Raw genomic sequence first — 18,763 nt, 5'->3', positions numbered from 1 at the left:
CTACACAAATGTTAACAACTTCTAATCCAAGATTTAGGCAACTGTACACCTTCAAAAGACTGATCCCTTGGGATGAACGTTTCCAAACACTGCTTTATTTTATGCTTTTCATACCTGATGCACTTTACATCAGTGATTACAAAATGATACCTAAACTCCATGGCTCAGGGTTCTTCCTATGCTGACAGTTGCTCATATGGTCAAGATATCTCCTGTCTTTTACAGAACCCATTGGTTCATTACTATATTCATTAGAGCTGATCACTGCAACCTATCATTAGCCAGCTGAATCCAATCAATGCCCTTCTAGCTTACATATTTAAAATCCATATGAATATTATTCTCAAATCTATTTCTCGCTCTCCTAAGCAGACTCTGGTCTCCACTGGTTTATGAATTATGAATTCCTTAAGCCTCCACTTTACATGGAAATATTTAGTGAGACGAAGATGAAACAATGTAACAATAGCAAACACCTTTGATATTTACAGAGTGTCCCAGGAGGAATGTGCCAAACTTCGGGAGGGTGTTCCTTATGTGATAGTATGCCGATATAACCCAAAACACCTATGTCCAAAGTTGAACAGTTACGGAGATAATGGCCCGAGAAAAGTGTGGTCTTCCGGCGAGTCCACGCACTGTACCTGTCAGCTGGCATGTCTTATCTATGTTTGTCCTTGAGTGTGGTGATTCACACTAGCCGTAAACTCCCTTCAGTATACGTTGCGGCCGCGTTTTGAATGGGTGGTAGGTTAATTGTGTGGAGTTGCTGAAATGCCTTTTGTGTTTTCAAACGTGGAATATTGTGATATGCATTTTGTGTTTGGATTTTGCGGTGGCAATGCACATGCTGCTGTTGAAGAATACCAAACGCGTTTTCCCGATCGAAGGATTACATGTCAAAGTGTATTTACGCGAATTCACCAGACATTGCGAGATACTGGTTCTCTTCCGAGTGTTTCTGTGCACTCTGAAAGGGAGGATGTACAAATGATAAACACACGAGAGAACGTTCTTGAGATGGTTCAGAGAAGTCCGCGTCTGTCCACTCGTAGAATTGCCTCTCGCATCAGCGTATCACGTATGCAGGTGTGGCGAACTTTACAAGGGGGTACCCAAAAGAAACCGAACTTATTTTTTTTTAACTTATTTATTCAAATTTTAAGCATAAACCTTCAATCCCATTCAAAGTACTCTACACTTACACTAATACACTTGTCTAGTCTTTTATTCCATTTTTCAAAACATTGTCTAAATTCATCTTTTGAGATGCTTGACAGCGCCTCCATCGTTTTTTCCTTGCATGTCTCTTTTCATTCGAGAAAACAAAAAAAAAGTCACACGGGGCAAGGTCGGGTGAGTATGGAGGGTGAGGAATAGGGGTCATACCATTTTTGGTCAAGAATTATCATACAGACAGGGCTGTGTGAGCAGGGGCATTGTCATGATGGAAAAACCAGTCACCCGACTGCCACAAATCCGGCCGCTGAGCTCCAAGTCACTCCTGACAGCTCCACAATTTCTTCGATGGTCCGTCGTCGATCTTCCTTGATGATTTCACGAATTTTTTCAACATTTTCATGTGTTCGGGCCATGGAAGGACGACCAGAACGAGGTTTATCATCAACTGACATTTCACCATTTTTGAAATGGGAAAACCACTCAAACACTTGAGTTTTCCCCATAGCATCGTCCTTGTACGCCATTTTTAACATTTCAAGAGTTTCTGTTCCACTTTTCCCGAGCAAAAAGCAGAATTTCACCGCCACACGCTGTTCACGAAAATCAGCCATTGCAAAAACGACGATCACACAAAATAGTTGTCACTATAACTCTGCCGAAACTAGTCCTTACCTTCTGAAGCAACGGTAGTTGGCTTATTGACTCAGGAATGTTAGCTCTATGTGCTCATAGCGGCAAAACGCGGTACTACAAAGGCTCTGCCCACAAAAAAATTAGTTCAGTTTCTTTTGGGTACCCCATCGTACATGATGAAGAGTTGTATCTTTACAATGATCAAAGGGTACAACATCTGGAACCAGGCGACCATGCACATCGTATGGATTTGTGCCACTGAATAAAAGCTCATCCCGAACTGCTAAGCGTCATTTTATTCTGTGATGAGGCGCAGCCAGGCATGTTACGTCAGCGCTTGTCATTCATGTGTCATGTATAGTCTTTGGAACCCTAAGGACAACTATGACATGGCGTGAGAGTATTTTTGAGGTCCAATTTAATGGCTTCATGTCACCCACAAGTTAGTTTGATGTTATGTACATTATTAACATTACAGAAACCATATATTCCTGCCAGTTTTAATATGTATTTGGTAATCAACAAGTATGTAACACATGTCAAAGTTTCACATTTCTCTGGCCATTACCTCCGAAACCGTTCAACTTTGGACATAGGTGTTTTGGGTTATATCGGCATACTTTAACATAAGGAACACTCTCCCGAAGTCTGGCACATTCCTCCTGGGACACCCTGTATAATTAACAACTGAATTACCATAATATATTTTAGTGGAAAATGCACTTAAAGATACTGGACAATGAAGTCAAAGAACAACTGTTACCTATGTACATGATACAATTTGCCTAATTTCAAACACCCTTCTCTCACCAGAGAGACATATCTTCACTGGATTTGGCAAATGATTTAACTCACATATCTGATTTACTCTTAACTAACAGTTCAAAAAAGATACAGAACTGTTTTCTGTCCTGTTGGATGTAATGAAGATCAGAGAAGTGCATTAAAATTATGCAAGACTTCAAAATAGAATAATTATTTACACTCTTACCCATGAACCATGCCATTCTCTTTGTAGTTCACCTGGATGAACTTCCCAAATCTGCTTGAATTATTGTTATGTGCCGTTTTTGCATTTCCAAAGGCCTTAAACAAACCAAGCAAAAGAATATATATGTCAGTTCTTATTCTAACATTACCACAGCTTCTTTTACAAGTCTGGATCTGAGGATGACATCATGGCAGCCATTTGATGTGCAGGAAAACCCACCACTCACACTTAGCTCATGTTTTAATTTCAGCTGATCTGACTCTCTACTACATCGGACAACATGAATAGTCATTAACTGAATGAACACAACATCACTGTCCTTTCCATCACTAAGGATCCTGAGAATTGTTATGGGCATTACAAAACAGAATCATTCCGCCATTTCAGAGGTATTCCCAAATTTGTTTCCTTTTGAACAATATTTCATACATTTTTTTCTGGAGTGCTGTTGACATGTTCTTTTCAATTTCTGCATTGCTTTATGAATTCTACATGTTTAACAACATATAATTAGTCTAAGCAGGGCAGCATTTGTCAGTTTGTTATTTTGCTGTAATGTCATTCTCATGCTGACCCCAAACAAATGAAATGCAAAAGTCATCTATTTAACACAAAGTTTACAGTAGTTGTTCATATTAAAAGGACAATAAACTGAAGCAGGCAGCATATCATAAAATCTTGCATAAAATAAACACTAACAGCTAAGAATATTTAGAATACAGTATTTCCAGTACTACAGTATTATGTAGTATTTCTACATTTTAATATTATTTTAACCTATTAATCTTTAATGAACGGACTTTTAAATTGCCGGCAGCCTTCTGTGGCTGGAATTTAAATCACTCCAAGTCTTTAACATTGCAAACTTTCAGAAAAAACTACATATTTTCCATTCTATGCAACATAGAAATACAAACTAAAAACAACCTGAGAGACAATAAAATTTTCTACATATACACAAAAGACCAATTTTTACAAACAAAAATTAAGTGTGATTATTTTGTCATGAAATGCAAAATATAATCTTTATTATGTTATGAAATTCCAGAGGACCTAACTGTAATTTTTTTGTCAACCTTGAAATTTGGTTATATTGTAAATATAATCTCACTATACTTGTATACATTATATTTTGTTCAGACTGTATGCAAGTTTGAACTGCGTCACTTCACAGTTTATGATACCTCACACTCTGATGCGCGTGCCACTTCTCAAAGAAGTCCACGACACAGCTCAACATCACACTTTTTACAATAGAAAATGGTGCTCCTGCTGTTCTTATTTAGCAAACATACACGGAGTCTTTGTTTCCCTTTGGTTGGCCAGTGTTGTGAATGTTTCGCCTCCAGTCGACTCAGCTGGGCCCCAGATAACCTTGGCCTCACATAAGAAACGCCACTCACCGTGATATTCGCCTTGTGCAATTGAAGAATAATCCTGGTGGAGGGGGGTTTCCAGCAAAATTGAATAAATTATGTTGATTGACAAAGCGACACTCTCACCTGTTAGTAATACTCGCAAAATAGTGATGCAAAGTACTAGTTGAAAAGAGTGCCAGTCCGACACTGATACCGAAAGTCACAGTGATGACTGTCAAACTGTCAGCACTCCCAAAGGGAGCAGTGTCCTGGCTCATATAAATATAACATTCGGCCATAGCGGGGTGCTGCTTGCTGTAGATATAATACAGCATTCGTCCGTTAAAGGTTAATATATATTTCTAATATTTTAAGGCTCCCAATAAGTGCATATAAAGGTGACTAATGAAGAGGAAAGATGCAGACTATATTTTTTGGTTTACTGTAACATACGAGGCTCGTCCACAAAGTAAGAGTCCCTGGGGCCATTTACAGAAACAAAACACAATTTCATGGAAATATTTATTGCAACAGATACAGCAAGTGTTCAGCTATTTTTCAACATAATCACCACCGGAATTGAGACATTTGTCACACCGTGGGACCAACTTCTGAATACCTGTGTCATAGAAGTATGCCGCCTGGGATTGGAACCACTGTGTGACAACCATCTCCACCTCTCTGTCATTCTCAAAACGCTGATGCTCACCGGACAGGAATTTCTTGAGCTGTAGGAAAAGATGGAAATCACCGGGAGCAAGGTCTGGGCTGTAGGGTGAATGATTAAACACCTCCCAGCTGAACTCCTGCAGGAGACTTGCTGTCCATCGAGCCGTGTGCAGCCTAGCATTATCGTGCAGGAAGACAATACCAGAACTAAGCATCCTGCGCCACTTGTTCTGAATGGCCCATCGCAATTTCTGCAGTGTTTCACAGTAATGTTCAGCATTCACCATCTCACCTCTAGTCAGGAAGTCAACGTGGAGAACGCCCCGTCTGTCCCAGAATACCGTGCACATCACTTTCTGCGCCGACGTCTGCTTGAATTTCATCTTACGGGGAGATCCACTGTGACGCCAATGCATTGACTGCTGCTTGGTTTCTGGGGTAATGTGTGCAATCCACGTTTCATCACCTGTGATGATCCGGTCCAGAAACTCGTCACCGTCATCATGGTACTGCTGCAGAAAGGTCAATGCTGACTCCATGCGCTTTGTTTTGTGTTCTGGTGTCAATTGCTTCAGCACCCACCTGGCGCACAATTTCCTGAACAACAGGTACTCCGTGACAATTTCGTGCAACAAGGAGCGGGAAATCTGCTGGACATGACTGCTGAGTTCCGCAATTGTGACGCGACGATTCTCCATAATGCGTTCCCGCACAAGCTCCACCAGGTCGTCTGTAATGATGGATGGCCGCCCACTGCGCTTCTCATCATGCACACTTTGTCGACCTGCTGAAAATTGTTTGCACCAGCGACGTACCATCCGCTTGCTCATGATGTTAGGCCCATAGACCCGGCACAGCTGACGATGAATTTCAATCGGCGCTATGCTCTGTGCATTGAAAAACTTTATCACTGACCGCACTTCACAGTGGGCGGGAGTTGGAATAAGAGCCTCCATCTTCAACAGCTGCAACGATGCTACTGTGGGAATGCGGGAAATTCCGTTTGTGCATGCGCCATGCTACGCCATTGCTCTATCACGTGCGTGCAGTCGCTTCGTGCAATATAAGGTTTGCTAGCTGTGGGATGAGTGGGAAACTTACTTTGTGGACGTGCTACGTACAATGTTTAGTACAGATCCATATAAGGGGCACAATTCAATAGTATAAGGATTATTAATATATCGCCTGATGATGGCTCCATGAGTTGAAACATGTTGTGACATCATACAACCAATAAACTCAGTTATGCACAGTGAAATGTGAGCGAGTTGTTTTGTATATCGTTGTGTTTGACAGGAAAACTAAAACTCATATATAGTGAAACAATTACCTCCAGCACAGGTCCAGCACTTAGTATGGTTTGCTCCACTCCGCTGCCATGGCTCCCTTTCTGACTCAGAGCAGTCAGGTGGTGCAGGAGAAAGTTGGTGCTCTCCGTCTTCCCACTTCCACTCTCACCACTGATTACTATGCACTGGTTTCGCCTTTCCTTTAGCATACAGTGATAAGCAGCATCCGCGACAGCAAAGATGTGTGGAGGAAGTTCTGGCCCTAACCTTCGATTCTGGTATAACTTTACATACTTTGGGTTGTATATTGGATGAAACTAGAACAGCAGACAAACACGTTTTATTTGGCTTTATCCTGTCATTAGACACAACAAACAGAGCTAAATGACTAAAACCGAAATGCTACAAATCAATGTCATGTGGAAAACAGAGAATTAATTAATTTGCAACAATACAATTTGCCCCACTATTCTTGTGAAAGCTAGTGATGATGTGTGAAATGGTACAGACTGCAGCTGTTTAACAATGCTGTTATCAACTTGCTAGGCTATTCAGAATTAATAATACCAAAATGGAGAATAATATAAATCCAAACATGAGTATGAAGCAGAACTCAAAGAAAAAGACTTCTCAGCACAGATGCTTTGCTGACCACCCCAAAGCCTTCGGTATGTGGGCAGGTCTCACACTCAAATCCATTAAATTAAAAGGAAATGTAAAAGCTAAAAGGCACATTATTGCAGTCATTAAGAAATGTGAACTATATGTAATATAAAATACAACAATATGCCTCTTGACATCATTGTTTTTTTACTCTATCACCTGCTATTCTGAAGAACACAATGTTACGGAAACTTGATTTGTTTCCATCCTCAAGTGGGTGGGGGGAGACATCTCTGTTGGGTCCATTAAAAAGCGCTAACCTACTTTCTAAACACTGTGTTCTTTTGGCGACTGGACGATGGTCAAAGTCCAAAAATTCAGCAATCCTGAGTGTTACAAAATGTCATCAGAACCCTTCAGAACCCAACAGAATCATTTTCCATCTGTCACAATAACACAGATCAAAAAGTTCATAATTATACAATAAAGTAACCATACAATGTACCCATACTGATACAATTTTCACTCAGAAAGACCTAAGGAATAACATTCAACATTATGACATAAGGCAGGGGTCTCCAAACTTTTCGAAATGCAGGCCACATTAGGTAATTCAGCACTTTCAATGGGCCAGAAAAATTGAGAAATTAATAACTATAGGAATATGAGTTTTATTGAAAGCACAGAATTTCATAAACTAAATACAAAGTATGTGAGAATAAATTATCGTATATTAATGACAACAGACAGTAGCAGCAAATGCTCATATTTTCATCACAAATTATAATAAAACAATTAATGTGGATTGAACTCTTTTTGCATTCTTAAAATCTGTTTAAATTGAGGTTAAAAATCTGAAAAGCTAATCACAAGTAGCGACTTTAAATGTTCATCAGATAAATTTGCCCTGTATTTCGACTTGATGTACTTCATCTGGGAAAAAGTTTGTTCACACAGATATGTCGTTCCAAAAATGGAGATAAATTTATAAGCAAATTTCTTTAAATTTGGAAATTGTTCAGAGTTCAGAAATTTATAAAATGCTNAGCAAATGCTCATATTTTCATCACAAATTATAATAAAACAATTAATGTGGATTGAACTCTTTTTGCATTCTTAAAATCTGTTTAAATTGAGGTTAAAAATCTGAAAAGCTAATCACAAGTAGCGACTTTAAATGTTCATCAGATAAATTTGCCCTGTATTTCGACTTGATGTACTTCATCTGGGAAAAAGTTTGTTCACACAGATATGTCGTTCCAAAAATGGAGATAAATTTACAAGCAAATTTCTTTAAATTTGGAAATTGCTCAGAGTTCAGAAATTTATAAAATGCTATCAAATTTCCTTCCTTCCATTTGTCTTTAATATGATAATTTTCCTGAAGTTCAATAATTTCCATTTTAATTTGACTTGGGACATCTGCAGCATCACAGTCAAACAGATTTTGAAACACTCTTATTTCCTGAGCACTGGCATCCAAATCAGCAAATCGCTTCCGAAATTGTTCTTTCAAATCTGAAATGACTAACTTTGCAAACGAGGAAGGAAATTCTGCTTGCGCTACCTACACTGCCATGAAGTTACACTGCCAATCAAGGCCAAACAAGTACAAAGAAATACCGTTCAGTATACGGTCCAGAATTAGTAAAATTGTGAATAATATTAATATTAACATAATATGGAATATCAATATATTTTAAACACAATCTTAATTAATGAATTTGAAATCTATGAACAAGTATTTTTCTTACCAGTACTCATTGGAGAATTAGTTCAATTGGCACATTTCTGCACAATTCTTTCACGGGCAGGATAAAATCACATCACGGGCCGGATGTGGCCCGCGGGCCGTAGTTTTGGAGACCCTTGACATAAGGCATGAAACATCCTGCATATGTGTGTGTGTGTGTGTGTGTGTGTGTGTATTTTTAATTATTTTGGGTTATATCTTCTACAGCACATAGGCACACACAAAAAAAATCTATAGTACCAACACTCTGAGAAGTGGAAAGGGCAGGAATTTCTTCAGTTACTTAAAGATATCATCAGATTAGTTTTCATCCTTAAGAACTTATTCCAAGTCATGATGTCAGTCATATTACCAGTTTCTAACACAGTTTAGTGCAGTAACTGTCCCTGTATTTAATTAGTAACTACATCATGAGATCCATGAACATTTACCATGGTAAGCAGATTATCATAATCCTAAGCCCAACCAAGTAAGAAGCTGAAGGAACAGTTCTAGTAGCCTCAGAGCAGATCTTGCCTGAATTCTTGCTATGGTGATAGGAAAATGAGTGGGAGGTAGGTGGAGGAGACATAAAGACAAATAGGAAACTGCAGATATAGCTCATCCATTGTCAACCTCGGTAAAAGACTGGAGGTGGGGTTGGTTTCACGGTCCAGCCACTTTACCCCTGAGGAAAGACACACCCATACTAACTGGAAAGGAGATTGGGTGGGCCCTAGAACTGGTCTGGATGATGATGAAAAGGGAAAATCTCTTGCCCTTGCTGGGAATTGAACCATAATTCCTCAGCCGTCTGGCACATAGCACAGCCACTATACCAGCTGAGCTATCCTGGCTCCTTAGTTTCGCAGTTTTAAAATTAAGGGATTCTACTGCACAGAAGCAAATGATTTGCAACACGTTCCAGATATTCCTATTTCTCATACTGACATCTGTTTGTGTATATACTGTACTATATAATTTTCAGTTAATGATAATGAGCTGTCCTACAGACAATTAACTATGAATAATGTGGGAAAAACATCAATTCACATGTTCCTGGAACCATGCCTATAGGAACCACAACAAAAGGCAGACACATAAAAATAATCAACATTTTATCTACTATGAACTTCTCCAAGCATGCATTACTCTAAAGTAAAAAGAGTCAATGCTGCTGTAAACACCACAATCCTTTAAACCTATTGCTAAAACATTTATAGTTACTGTGCAAACAACACATACCAAATCACACTGCAAATTCCTCAATAAACACAAAATACTGGTCATTTATTTCACAATGCTCTAATGGATATAAACATTCCACATGGTAATCTAACAGATTTCAATCTAGAAAATTTGATGACCATTTTTGAGCCTGACAAATTCATTTGTACCATCACCAGACACCATCAAAGGAGCAGGTAACATCAACGTAAAAATGTATATTTTTAACGTTCAAAATGGAAAATATTCTGTGTAATGAATCAACCGAACTGAATACACCTCTTTATACACATATTCAGGTATCATATGACATATCAGTTTCATTAAAATGAACAGAGTTTGTCATTTTTTCCATAAAAAATTGTGCCACTGAGCATAAATTTCATGGGTGTGAATAAGGGCAAAGATGTGAAGCATGGTCCTATCCAATTAGAAGGGGCTATGTGGTTAAGAAGAAGAGCTGGAGGAAAAGGGGTGCTGCCAGACTTCACTATTCATAACCACCTTGGTCCAAGTTGGTTAGCAGACACATCATGAGATCAGTAAATGACACTCTAGCTCAACAATTCATTATCCTTGGGCATGTCAATTTTATGAGCTACACAGTCACTGACTTTCTGAACATTATACATTATCTTTTTTTTTTTTAACAACACTTTGGAGACTGAGCTCTGTCTCTGTCCTCAGGTAAGAGCCTAATCAGTTGGGCTCACTGAAGACAGTCCACACCTCTGGTTGAAATGTTAAAAAAAACCAGGGCAATAGATAATGTCCGAAAAGTCAGTAACTATATTAATATACAATCATCACAAACTTTTATATCTTATTCAAGAATTATGTTTATTTTTAATAATAAATAAAAATAATATTAAGTCATGAAAGTTGCATTATTGCCTCTATATGCCACTATAATCAATAAATTAAAATTTGAAGAACTAGTTCAAGGCAGTTTACAAGAAATTTGAAAGAGAAAGTACAGAACTGCCACAATTTGAAATATAAACAAAAGTAACTAAAAATAAATTTTTAAACACAAGTCTGCCTTGCCCACATAAGTAAACAAACAAAATCTAACATGACAGCATTTTCTTTTAAATAACATTTGGTGTGGATGTTCAAAAAATACACATGGGCTTCTGTTATCAGATGCCAAATGGAAAGCCATATGTACAATTTACATATGTATGAATAAAGAAATTCCAATATTATAATGGAATATCATAACATTTCAAATCTGGATATATAATCAATTTCTGTACACTGTTCAATATGGCAGCTTGCCACACTTCAAAACCACTGAACTACAGTAAAGTTCACCAGCACTTATGGTTTTATTAACATGATGATAACAGTACACTCATACAAATACTTGCCTTGAATGGGTTGACAGCAATAAGTATCGAGCCTACATATGTATAAATGTGACCAGCAATAAAGCGTGCTCGAAGATTGTCCAGCAAAACTACTTCATTAAGATCTGGCAACTGACATAAGTCAGGATATTCCCGGTCTTTGGGCTGGTAAAGGAATCTATAGAAGTAATCCCGGATGAGTTGTGGATCCATCGTGAAACTATCAGTCCACAGAGAGTCACTCAGTTTCTCACGAAGATAAAACCTTTAATGAACAAAACAGCATTACACAAGGTTCTGACAATGGTGGATGACACACAAAATTACTGGGTTTTTGGGCTTTTTCCATTGTCCGGAATTCTAGGTAAGAGAGGACACAACATTTCGGAAACTGAATCTGTTTCTGTCTTCATGCAAGAAAGGAAGACACATACACATCTGGGGCCCTTAGAAAGAGCTAATCTCAATCACTACCTACAATTCTGGATGATGGAAAAAGTCCAAAAACCCAGTAATTCTGAGTACCAGATTAGTTAAAAACCCTAAGTATTTAAAATGTGTTCGTCTGAGGTATGACACCACATAATCTTGTATGTGGTTACCTACATTTTAGAGGAACCTACTGCTTCTATCTTCAGGATAAAAGCTTCTTCTCTGAAAAGGGAAACAGAAGGTTCCTCCATAATGTCAACAACTGCACATAAAACTATATGGTTTCATAATCCAAAACATCACAATCTAAATTTCACCATGTGTGAAAACCTCAGCCTAACTTCAGTAACTGGCAACAATTCAGAGACAGTTATACTTTCTTTACTTACAAAATTTACTGTCAGACATCTGCAGTTGTACTAGCCTATTTAACTATTTTTCTTGTGTATGACACACTTTCACATTTGCACCCAACTTTACAAAAGTACTTGAGCCTCTTCACAACACACAAACACCCCATTTACTGCCAACAAGAACTGGTTTCAGTTTACTAGAATAATATACATATTCACAATATGGTGACCAGACACAGATGTCTGTCCTAAGGCTACTTACAGGTCAGGTCAACGCAGAATATTCATCCAGCCCCAATAAAATTGTACTCATCACAACCACACACCATTTCTTTCTATGGCTGTCCACTGCTCCCAACTCAGCTGGAGCTCAACTGTGCCAACTTGACATCAAAAGTATCACATGACCACTATTAAACCTGAGTTTCATCATGTATCATTATCACACATAACTGCCTCTGAATCTGACTTTAATGTACACCCAACATAAATCATTCTGTAGGATTTGAGGTTCTCACAGTGGTGGATATGAATAGTTCTGTCTTCTGGAATAGAATGCAGAGTAGTTCGTTGAAAGTCAAGTGCTCTGCTTGCCAAATGCTTCATGCTGGTTTCTTGCTTAGCTTCTCCTTCAACTCTGAAGGTGAAGGTGACATGTTCCTCCAAAACGTAGACTGACTTTCAACTGACTACATCACATCACATCTCAGCAGACAAATCATTCTAACCTGTTTAATATTCCTAGACCTAATAAAAATAATATACCTAACATTCTTAGACTAACATAAACCATTCTACCCTACCTAACACTCTCAGACTTAGCACAAACATTCTAAATTTGGTTGTATTAGGACAATTAGCCATCTATGGCCAAAACATGCTGTGTCAAGTGTTAAATGGTGAATAAGTAATTGTTGCATTAGTGACAGACTGTGGATACATAGACATTTAATTCTAAATTATCTAAATTCTTCAGACCTAACATAAATCAGTTTAAGATACCCTGAACTGCTTTGAGTTTATTCACCATTATAAGACCATATTAAAACAATTCAAGCTTATTTTCATGTTCAAACAAAATTAACAAATATTTCAGAAAATTATTTTTCTAATAAATTATGTAGCAGTATTTTTTTTAATTATTAGCCCATAGAGTTAAACATTTTGTAATGCAGTATTACAGGGTGTAATTAAATCCCAGAAAAATAATAATCTTACACAAATGAAAACATGCTCAAACACTAATGTGTAACAACTGCAAGACATTGCAATGGTTAAGTAAATGCATCTAAACTGAGTCTCATCACCTGGTTTAAAAAATCTTAATGATGAAAATAACGATTTTCTAACATCTACAAGTTTGGAAGTTCATAACTGTTGAATTCAAAACATTATATTTTCACAATGTAATAAAATTATACAATTAAAAAAATGTTACCTATAGTATTCTTGCTGTGAGTGTAATAGCTTTGGCCACAGCAACATGAGAGCCACAGGACTTTCTGTGGGACCCAGACGTCGTTCTTTACATTCTTGACCTACTGAGTCTCCTATCACCTCAGCCAATTCATAACTGCCACCTGGACTATCTGCCAATGACAGTCGTTCCACAATGCATGACACAATCTCGTCCGAAGTTGTCTGTTTACTTGCTTCAACTGAGAGTGCTTCATAATGCTGTGACAGTGCGCCCACAAACACTTGTACAATGTATCGGTTGTTTTCTGTGCCTCCAGACATTCTTAGTGTACACTTAGGCTGTATGCATTGATTCCCTTGGTTCTGGCCTAATTAGTTCTGTTCCATTTTGTAAGAGAATATTGCACATTTTCCCCTTGAACTTTTTGTCGTCAGTAATTTACATCGGAATGTGTTCTGTAATACACATAGTGGAAACGTTTACGTTCTTCTACTGTTCCACTACAGCCTTTGAAGATCTTCAAATCATTTGAGGCCATTAACTTGTTGACCCATGCTGCTGAAACAACCATATTCTTTGGTTAACGTCACAAAAACAATTTATATCGTATATACACGCCTTAGCTTACACGTTAATTCTGGAATGCCACTGTTACAAGTATAATTTTAATCACGTATGTATAGTAAATGTCAGATTGGGGTCACATGTTGATGTCTGTCAAGCCATCAATAACAGAAGACTTGAACTTCACGACAAACAAAATATTATTACCAAAGTTTGCAAACACATTTCCCGAAAAATATACCAAATAAATCTGCGCCTACGACATGCAAATGGTGAATACCGGTTTATAACGGCAAACATCTACAAAAGGAAACAATGCTTACACACGGATTCGGCCACCATTCAATGCCGTGCAAAACATCAAAAGTGACGTTCATCTTTATAAAGTAGTCAAACAGTTCACTAGGTTAACGTTCTGACATACCTACATGCGTAATACAGATTCAATTAAACACATTGCTAGCAACAAAATCTATACTTCAAACTAAACTGTTAGCTTTCAAAATAACTACACAGAGCAAATAACACCCACCATTTCTGAATGAACAGTTACCATAATGCATTGGTGTTGCGCATGCGCAAATGAACACTGCAACAGTCATTAAACGAAACTTAATTAATTTCTTTTAAACTCATTACACAGCTTCCGATTCACCCTCTGAATGTAATAGTGCCTGAAGACAACATTTTCAAGGAGAAAGTTATGTTATTTATAGACACTACCGAACATTACTTCACACCTCAATAGAGTTGGCCGTGGTACATCTTGACGGGAAATATGGCCAACCCTGATATACGACATACTCCCATACACAGAGCTCATAAGGATAATACCATATTCTGGGCTGCAACGCATTGTAGTTCGGGAGGGGTCCACCTGTGTTTCAGAGGAAAATATGGCCTCCATTTTCAGTTTCGAGCAGTATCCCAGACAAGAAACTTGAATGAAGTTGGCTGCTGCTTACTTGCTTCCTGCAAACTGCCAGTGGACTCTTACTGAAGTACACAACATTACAACCCAGATGGTACTCCTCATAGTCACCCCTCTAAGAACCTGAAATGTAACATAAATTCAACTGTCCGACTAGAATAGGTCCCACTTCTGTCACACTCATAGATCATTTCTTCCTAGATAAGAATGTCTTCAATAAATTTCAAACCCATTCTGCAATAAACAGGTTTTCAGACCCTGGTGGACAATTGAAAATTGACTTGAAAATTTACAGGTGATAAAGAAAAGGGACCATGTAAGAACATTTAGGGATATCAATGATGAGAACATAGCATATTTCCAACGGGCATTACAAAATGAAAATTGGGAAACAGTTTATGATCAAGAGAACAGTAATATGAAATTTAATAAATTTCATAATACCTTCTTAAAAAGTTTAGAAAACAGCTTTCCCCTGGTGTACAAAAAATGAACGACACCAATAAATGGATAACCAAAGGTATACGAACATCTTGTAATCATAAAAGAGCTTTATACAACTTCGTTAAAAAATCAAAGGATGAAAGATTGGAATCATACTGTAGAAAGTACTGTATGACATTAACGAAAGTGATAAAAGAAGCTACGAAATTGTGCTACCAAAAACTTATAAGTAACTCAGAAAACAAAACACAATTAACCTGGATGATTATTAATAAAGAAACTAGGGGCCCAGATAATATAACCGAATTGAAAGTGGGGAAAAGCAAATTAACTAATACTAAGGAAGTAGTAGAAGTATTCAATAAATACTTTATAACTGTAGCTGAGAATCTGGAAACGAAAAGTGCCAATAAAAATGCAGCCATTAAATTCTCAGAAACTTCGAAATTTGATTAATTCCCTGAACTGAGGCTAATACCTACAACAGAGGTGGAAATAAAGAGCATACTTATGCAAAAATCAAAAGATTCTACATGATATGGTGGCATTTCGAGTAAGATATTGAAATATTGTATAACTGAGATTAGTAAACCATTGTGTCACATATTTAATGCATCTTTTGTGCATGGAATATATCCTGATAGAAAGAAATTTGCCTCATTAAGAACTATGTACAAAACAGGTGAGAAGGCAATTATGGAAAACTATAGATCAATATCATTGCTAATAGGTTTTTCAAAGATTTTTGAAAGAGTGGTGTACAATAGGATAAAACAACACATACATACAAACAATTTAATGTCTTTTGCGCAGTTTCGATTTAGAGAACACAGTAACACAGAAATGGCAATATATACATTAACTATTCATATTTTAGAAACGTTGGAAAGACATGATCATTCATTAGGAATTTTTTGTGATTTGACAAAAGTTAAAATCAATATGACCAGATAATTCAAGAATAAGTGACTTGTTGAGCTTATACCAGCATGCTATGAATGTATACTGCGCAGTTCTCTTCTGCTTAAAGGAATCAAGACACCATGTTGGATATGTGATAGAAAGGACATCATGTGATGGAGGGACATCTATGTAGGCTGCTTAGAAAGAGATCGAGAATACCAGGCCATCAAGAAGGGCACCAATCTGCAGTGAACATTACACTAGCTATCCATATCATTATTCTAAGGCCACGCCATAGCTTAAGCGATTAGTCGCTGGCTTCCCACCACTGCGATCTGGGCAAGTGGGATTTGTGATGGACAAAGTGGCGCTGGGGCAGGTTTCCTCCGAGTACTTCGGTTTCCCCTGCCAATCTTCATTCCATCAAATTCTCCACAAATAAGAATATCTAACTAATTCTAAATTGTAATCAACTGTAAACAATTGTAACTATTGTAATTTTAATCTTACTCATATATTAAATTGTTAATATTCAGAATTAACTTGACTTGTCCTATATCATGTACAATGATCTACAGTGACGAAATAAATCAATCAATCAATCAATCAATCATTTGACTGTGTGAGTCATGATATTCTTTTGAGTACATTAGCAACATACGGCATTGGTGGTAAAATAAAAATATGGTTGAAATCCTATCTGGAAAATAGAAGACTGTAACATGTCACGCAATGGAGAACCCCTCCCTACCCAACTGCAACGTGGCAACTCAGGCCACAGGCGCGTGGCGGTAACGTAGTGCCCCCTCCCACCCCTCCGCGGTGACGTAACGCGCAACGCTACGTACCCGTAATCAACTTCCTACTGTGACGTGGCACTCATTACGCAACAGGCAAGCACTGCAGCTATATAAGTGAGCTGCACAGCAGCCACCAGTCAGTTCTACCGTAGCAGTCGGCGACTTCAATTGTACTGTGACAGCCGCTGAGTTATANTGGTTGAAATCCTATCTGGAAAATAGAAGACAAAGAGTTGAACTCTATAATAATGAAAATGGAAAATGCTGTTTAGACTGGGGAACTGTCAAATATGGAGTGCCACAGGGCTTGAGTTTGGGTCCTTTGTTGTTCTTTTTATGTATTAATGAACTGCCATCAGCATTAAGTACTGACAACAAGTTATTGTTGTATGCCAATGATACAAGTATATTAGTGTCAGGCATTAATATAAATGAAATTCAAGAAAGGTCTACTTATGTTAAATTCCTTAAGTCAGTGGTTTAAATACAATGGCTTATCCCTAAACTTGAGGAAAACTAAAGTGTTAAAATTTGAAACAATCGTGACAATATGCCTGTACATTTAAAGTTTAACGATGAATTATTACAAGAGGAAACTCATATTAAATTTTTGGGTATTGAAATTGATAAGTTCTTGAATTGGAAGACACAGGTTGAATCATTGTTACTCAGATTGGGAAAGGCATGTTATGCAATATGAATTATGAAAACATATAGTAATGTTACAACACTTAAAATATATATCATGCATACTTTCATTCACTCATGAGATATGGAATAGTTTTTTGGGGTAATTTGTCAGAGGCCAAGAAGATCTTTCTCTTACAAAAGAAGACTAGTAGAATAATAATGGGGATGAAACATAGTCATGTAGGCCAGCATTTATAAAGTTATATACATTAACATTGGTCTCTCAATATATTGTAGCGTGTTTGTGTGTTNTTTATCCTTGATGACTTTTATGATAAATAACTTGGAATATTTTACTTTTAATTATTCAATTTATGAGAGACCGCCAAGACACGAAAGAAATTTACATGTCCTACAGTCACATCTCACAATGAGGCAGAAAGGGGTCCATTGCATGAGTATAAAATTAACAGTCTGCCTGATTATTTAACTGATTCAGTACATGATAAAAACAGTTTATAAAAGAAATAAGGGATATCCTAATACATAATCCGTCTTATACTGTTGATGAATTTTTGCTCTTCTGTCGGGATCAACAGCTAAGGAATAGAACTATTGAATAGGACTATTTCCACATCCTAGGTTTTTTACTTGTATGGATATAAGGAAAATAAAGGAAATGAATGAATGAAAGAAGGGGAGTGCATGCTGACTGATGGATGTCCCACAGTAGGCATCAATATAGACATTAAGTGTAAATATAATCGGCATTTTATATATTTATTTAGATGCACGTTGTTTGCACTTATGTTTGTTTGTTATTGTGATATGGCATGTTTGAATTGTAAAGATGTATTGTTGTTTGTAAAGCTTGTAACATGTTTCATATTCAGTGCAGATTGGACTTATGAATATCCTGAAACACTGATGTATGTATGTAACTTAACGAAGCAAAGTCCACGTTCATCTGTTGCAAAACACTTCTCTAAGTGCTAATAATTATGATTATTGTCTTCTGGGATGTGGCAACTTTCTTTTGGGTGGAAGTAAGAGACTGGTGGATGAACCACATCCAAAACACTGGTACCAGCATAGTGAATTACATAGCACCAAATACAAAAGAGGATGCTTCATTTCACGAAAGGTGTAAATAACAGAGTGTCACGCAGACCTTTATTTAAAGAATTGAAGATTTTAACTATTACGTCCTTGTACATCATAGAGGTGTTGTGTTAGTCAATTCAATTCAA

General features: G+C 37.4%; 1 protein-coding gene across 11 annotated transcripts in view; it reads right to left on the bottom strand.

The window, feature by feature from the left end:
• LOC111864707 (unconventional myosin-IXa) overlaps positions 1-15,143 on the bottom strand; it is an 86,950-nt gene extending 71,807 nt beyond the window's left edge. For 7 of the 11 annotated variants that reach the window (XM_023852165.1, XM_023852157.1, XM_023852164.1 and 4 more), the window contains exons 1-5: positions 14,230-14,346; positions 13,260-13,796; positions 11,058-11,301; positions 6,164-6,439; positions 2,807-2,901 (exon numbers count right to left, since the gene is read on the bottom strand). In XM_023852165.1, the coding sequence (XP_023707933.1) occupies positions 2,807-2,901; positions 6,164-6,439; positions 11,058-11,301; positions 13,260-13,561 (917 nt within the window). In that variant the 5' untranslated portion in view covers positions 13,562-13,796; positions 14,230-14,346. The other 4 variants (XM_023852160.2, XM_033751547.1, XM_023852159.1 and 1 more) reach the window with 4 other exon arrangements.
• Between the last annotated feature and the right edge of the window lie 3,620 nt (positions 15,144-18,763).

This window comes from Cryptotermes secundus, unplaced genomic scaffold (assembly GCF_002891405.2).
Source record: "Cryptotermes secundus unplaced genomic scaffold, Csec_1.0 scaffold654, whole genome shotgun sequence".
NCBI classification, from domain to species: domain Eukaryota; kingdom Metazoa; phylum Arthropoda; class Insecta; order Blattodea; family Kalotermitidae; genus Cryptotermes; species Cryptotermes secundus.
The sequence above is the reverse complement of the archived record's forward strand: the minus strand, read 5'-3'. Positions and strand labels throughout refer to the sequence as shown.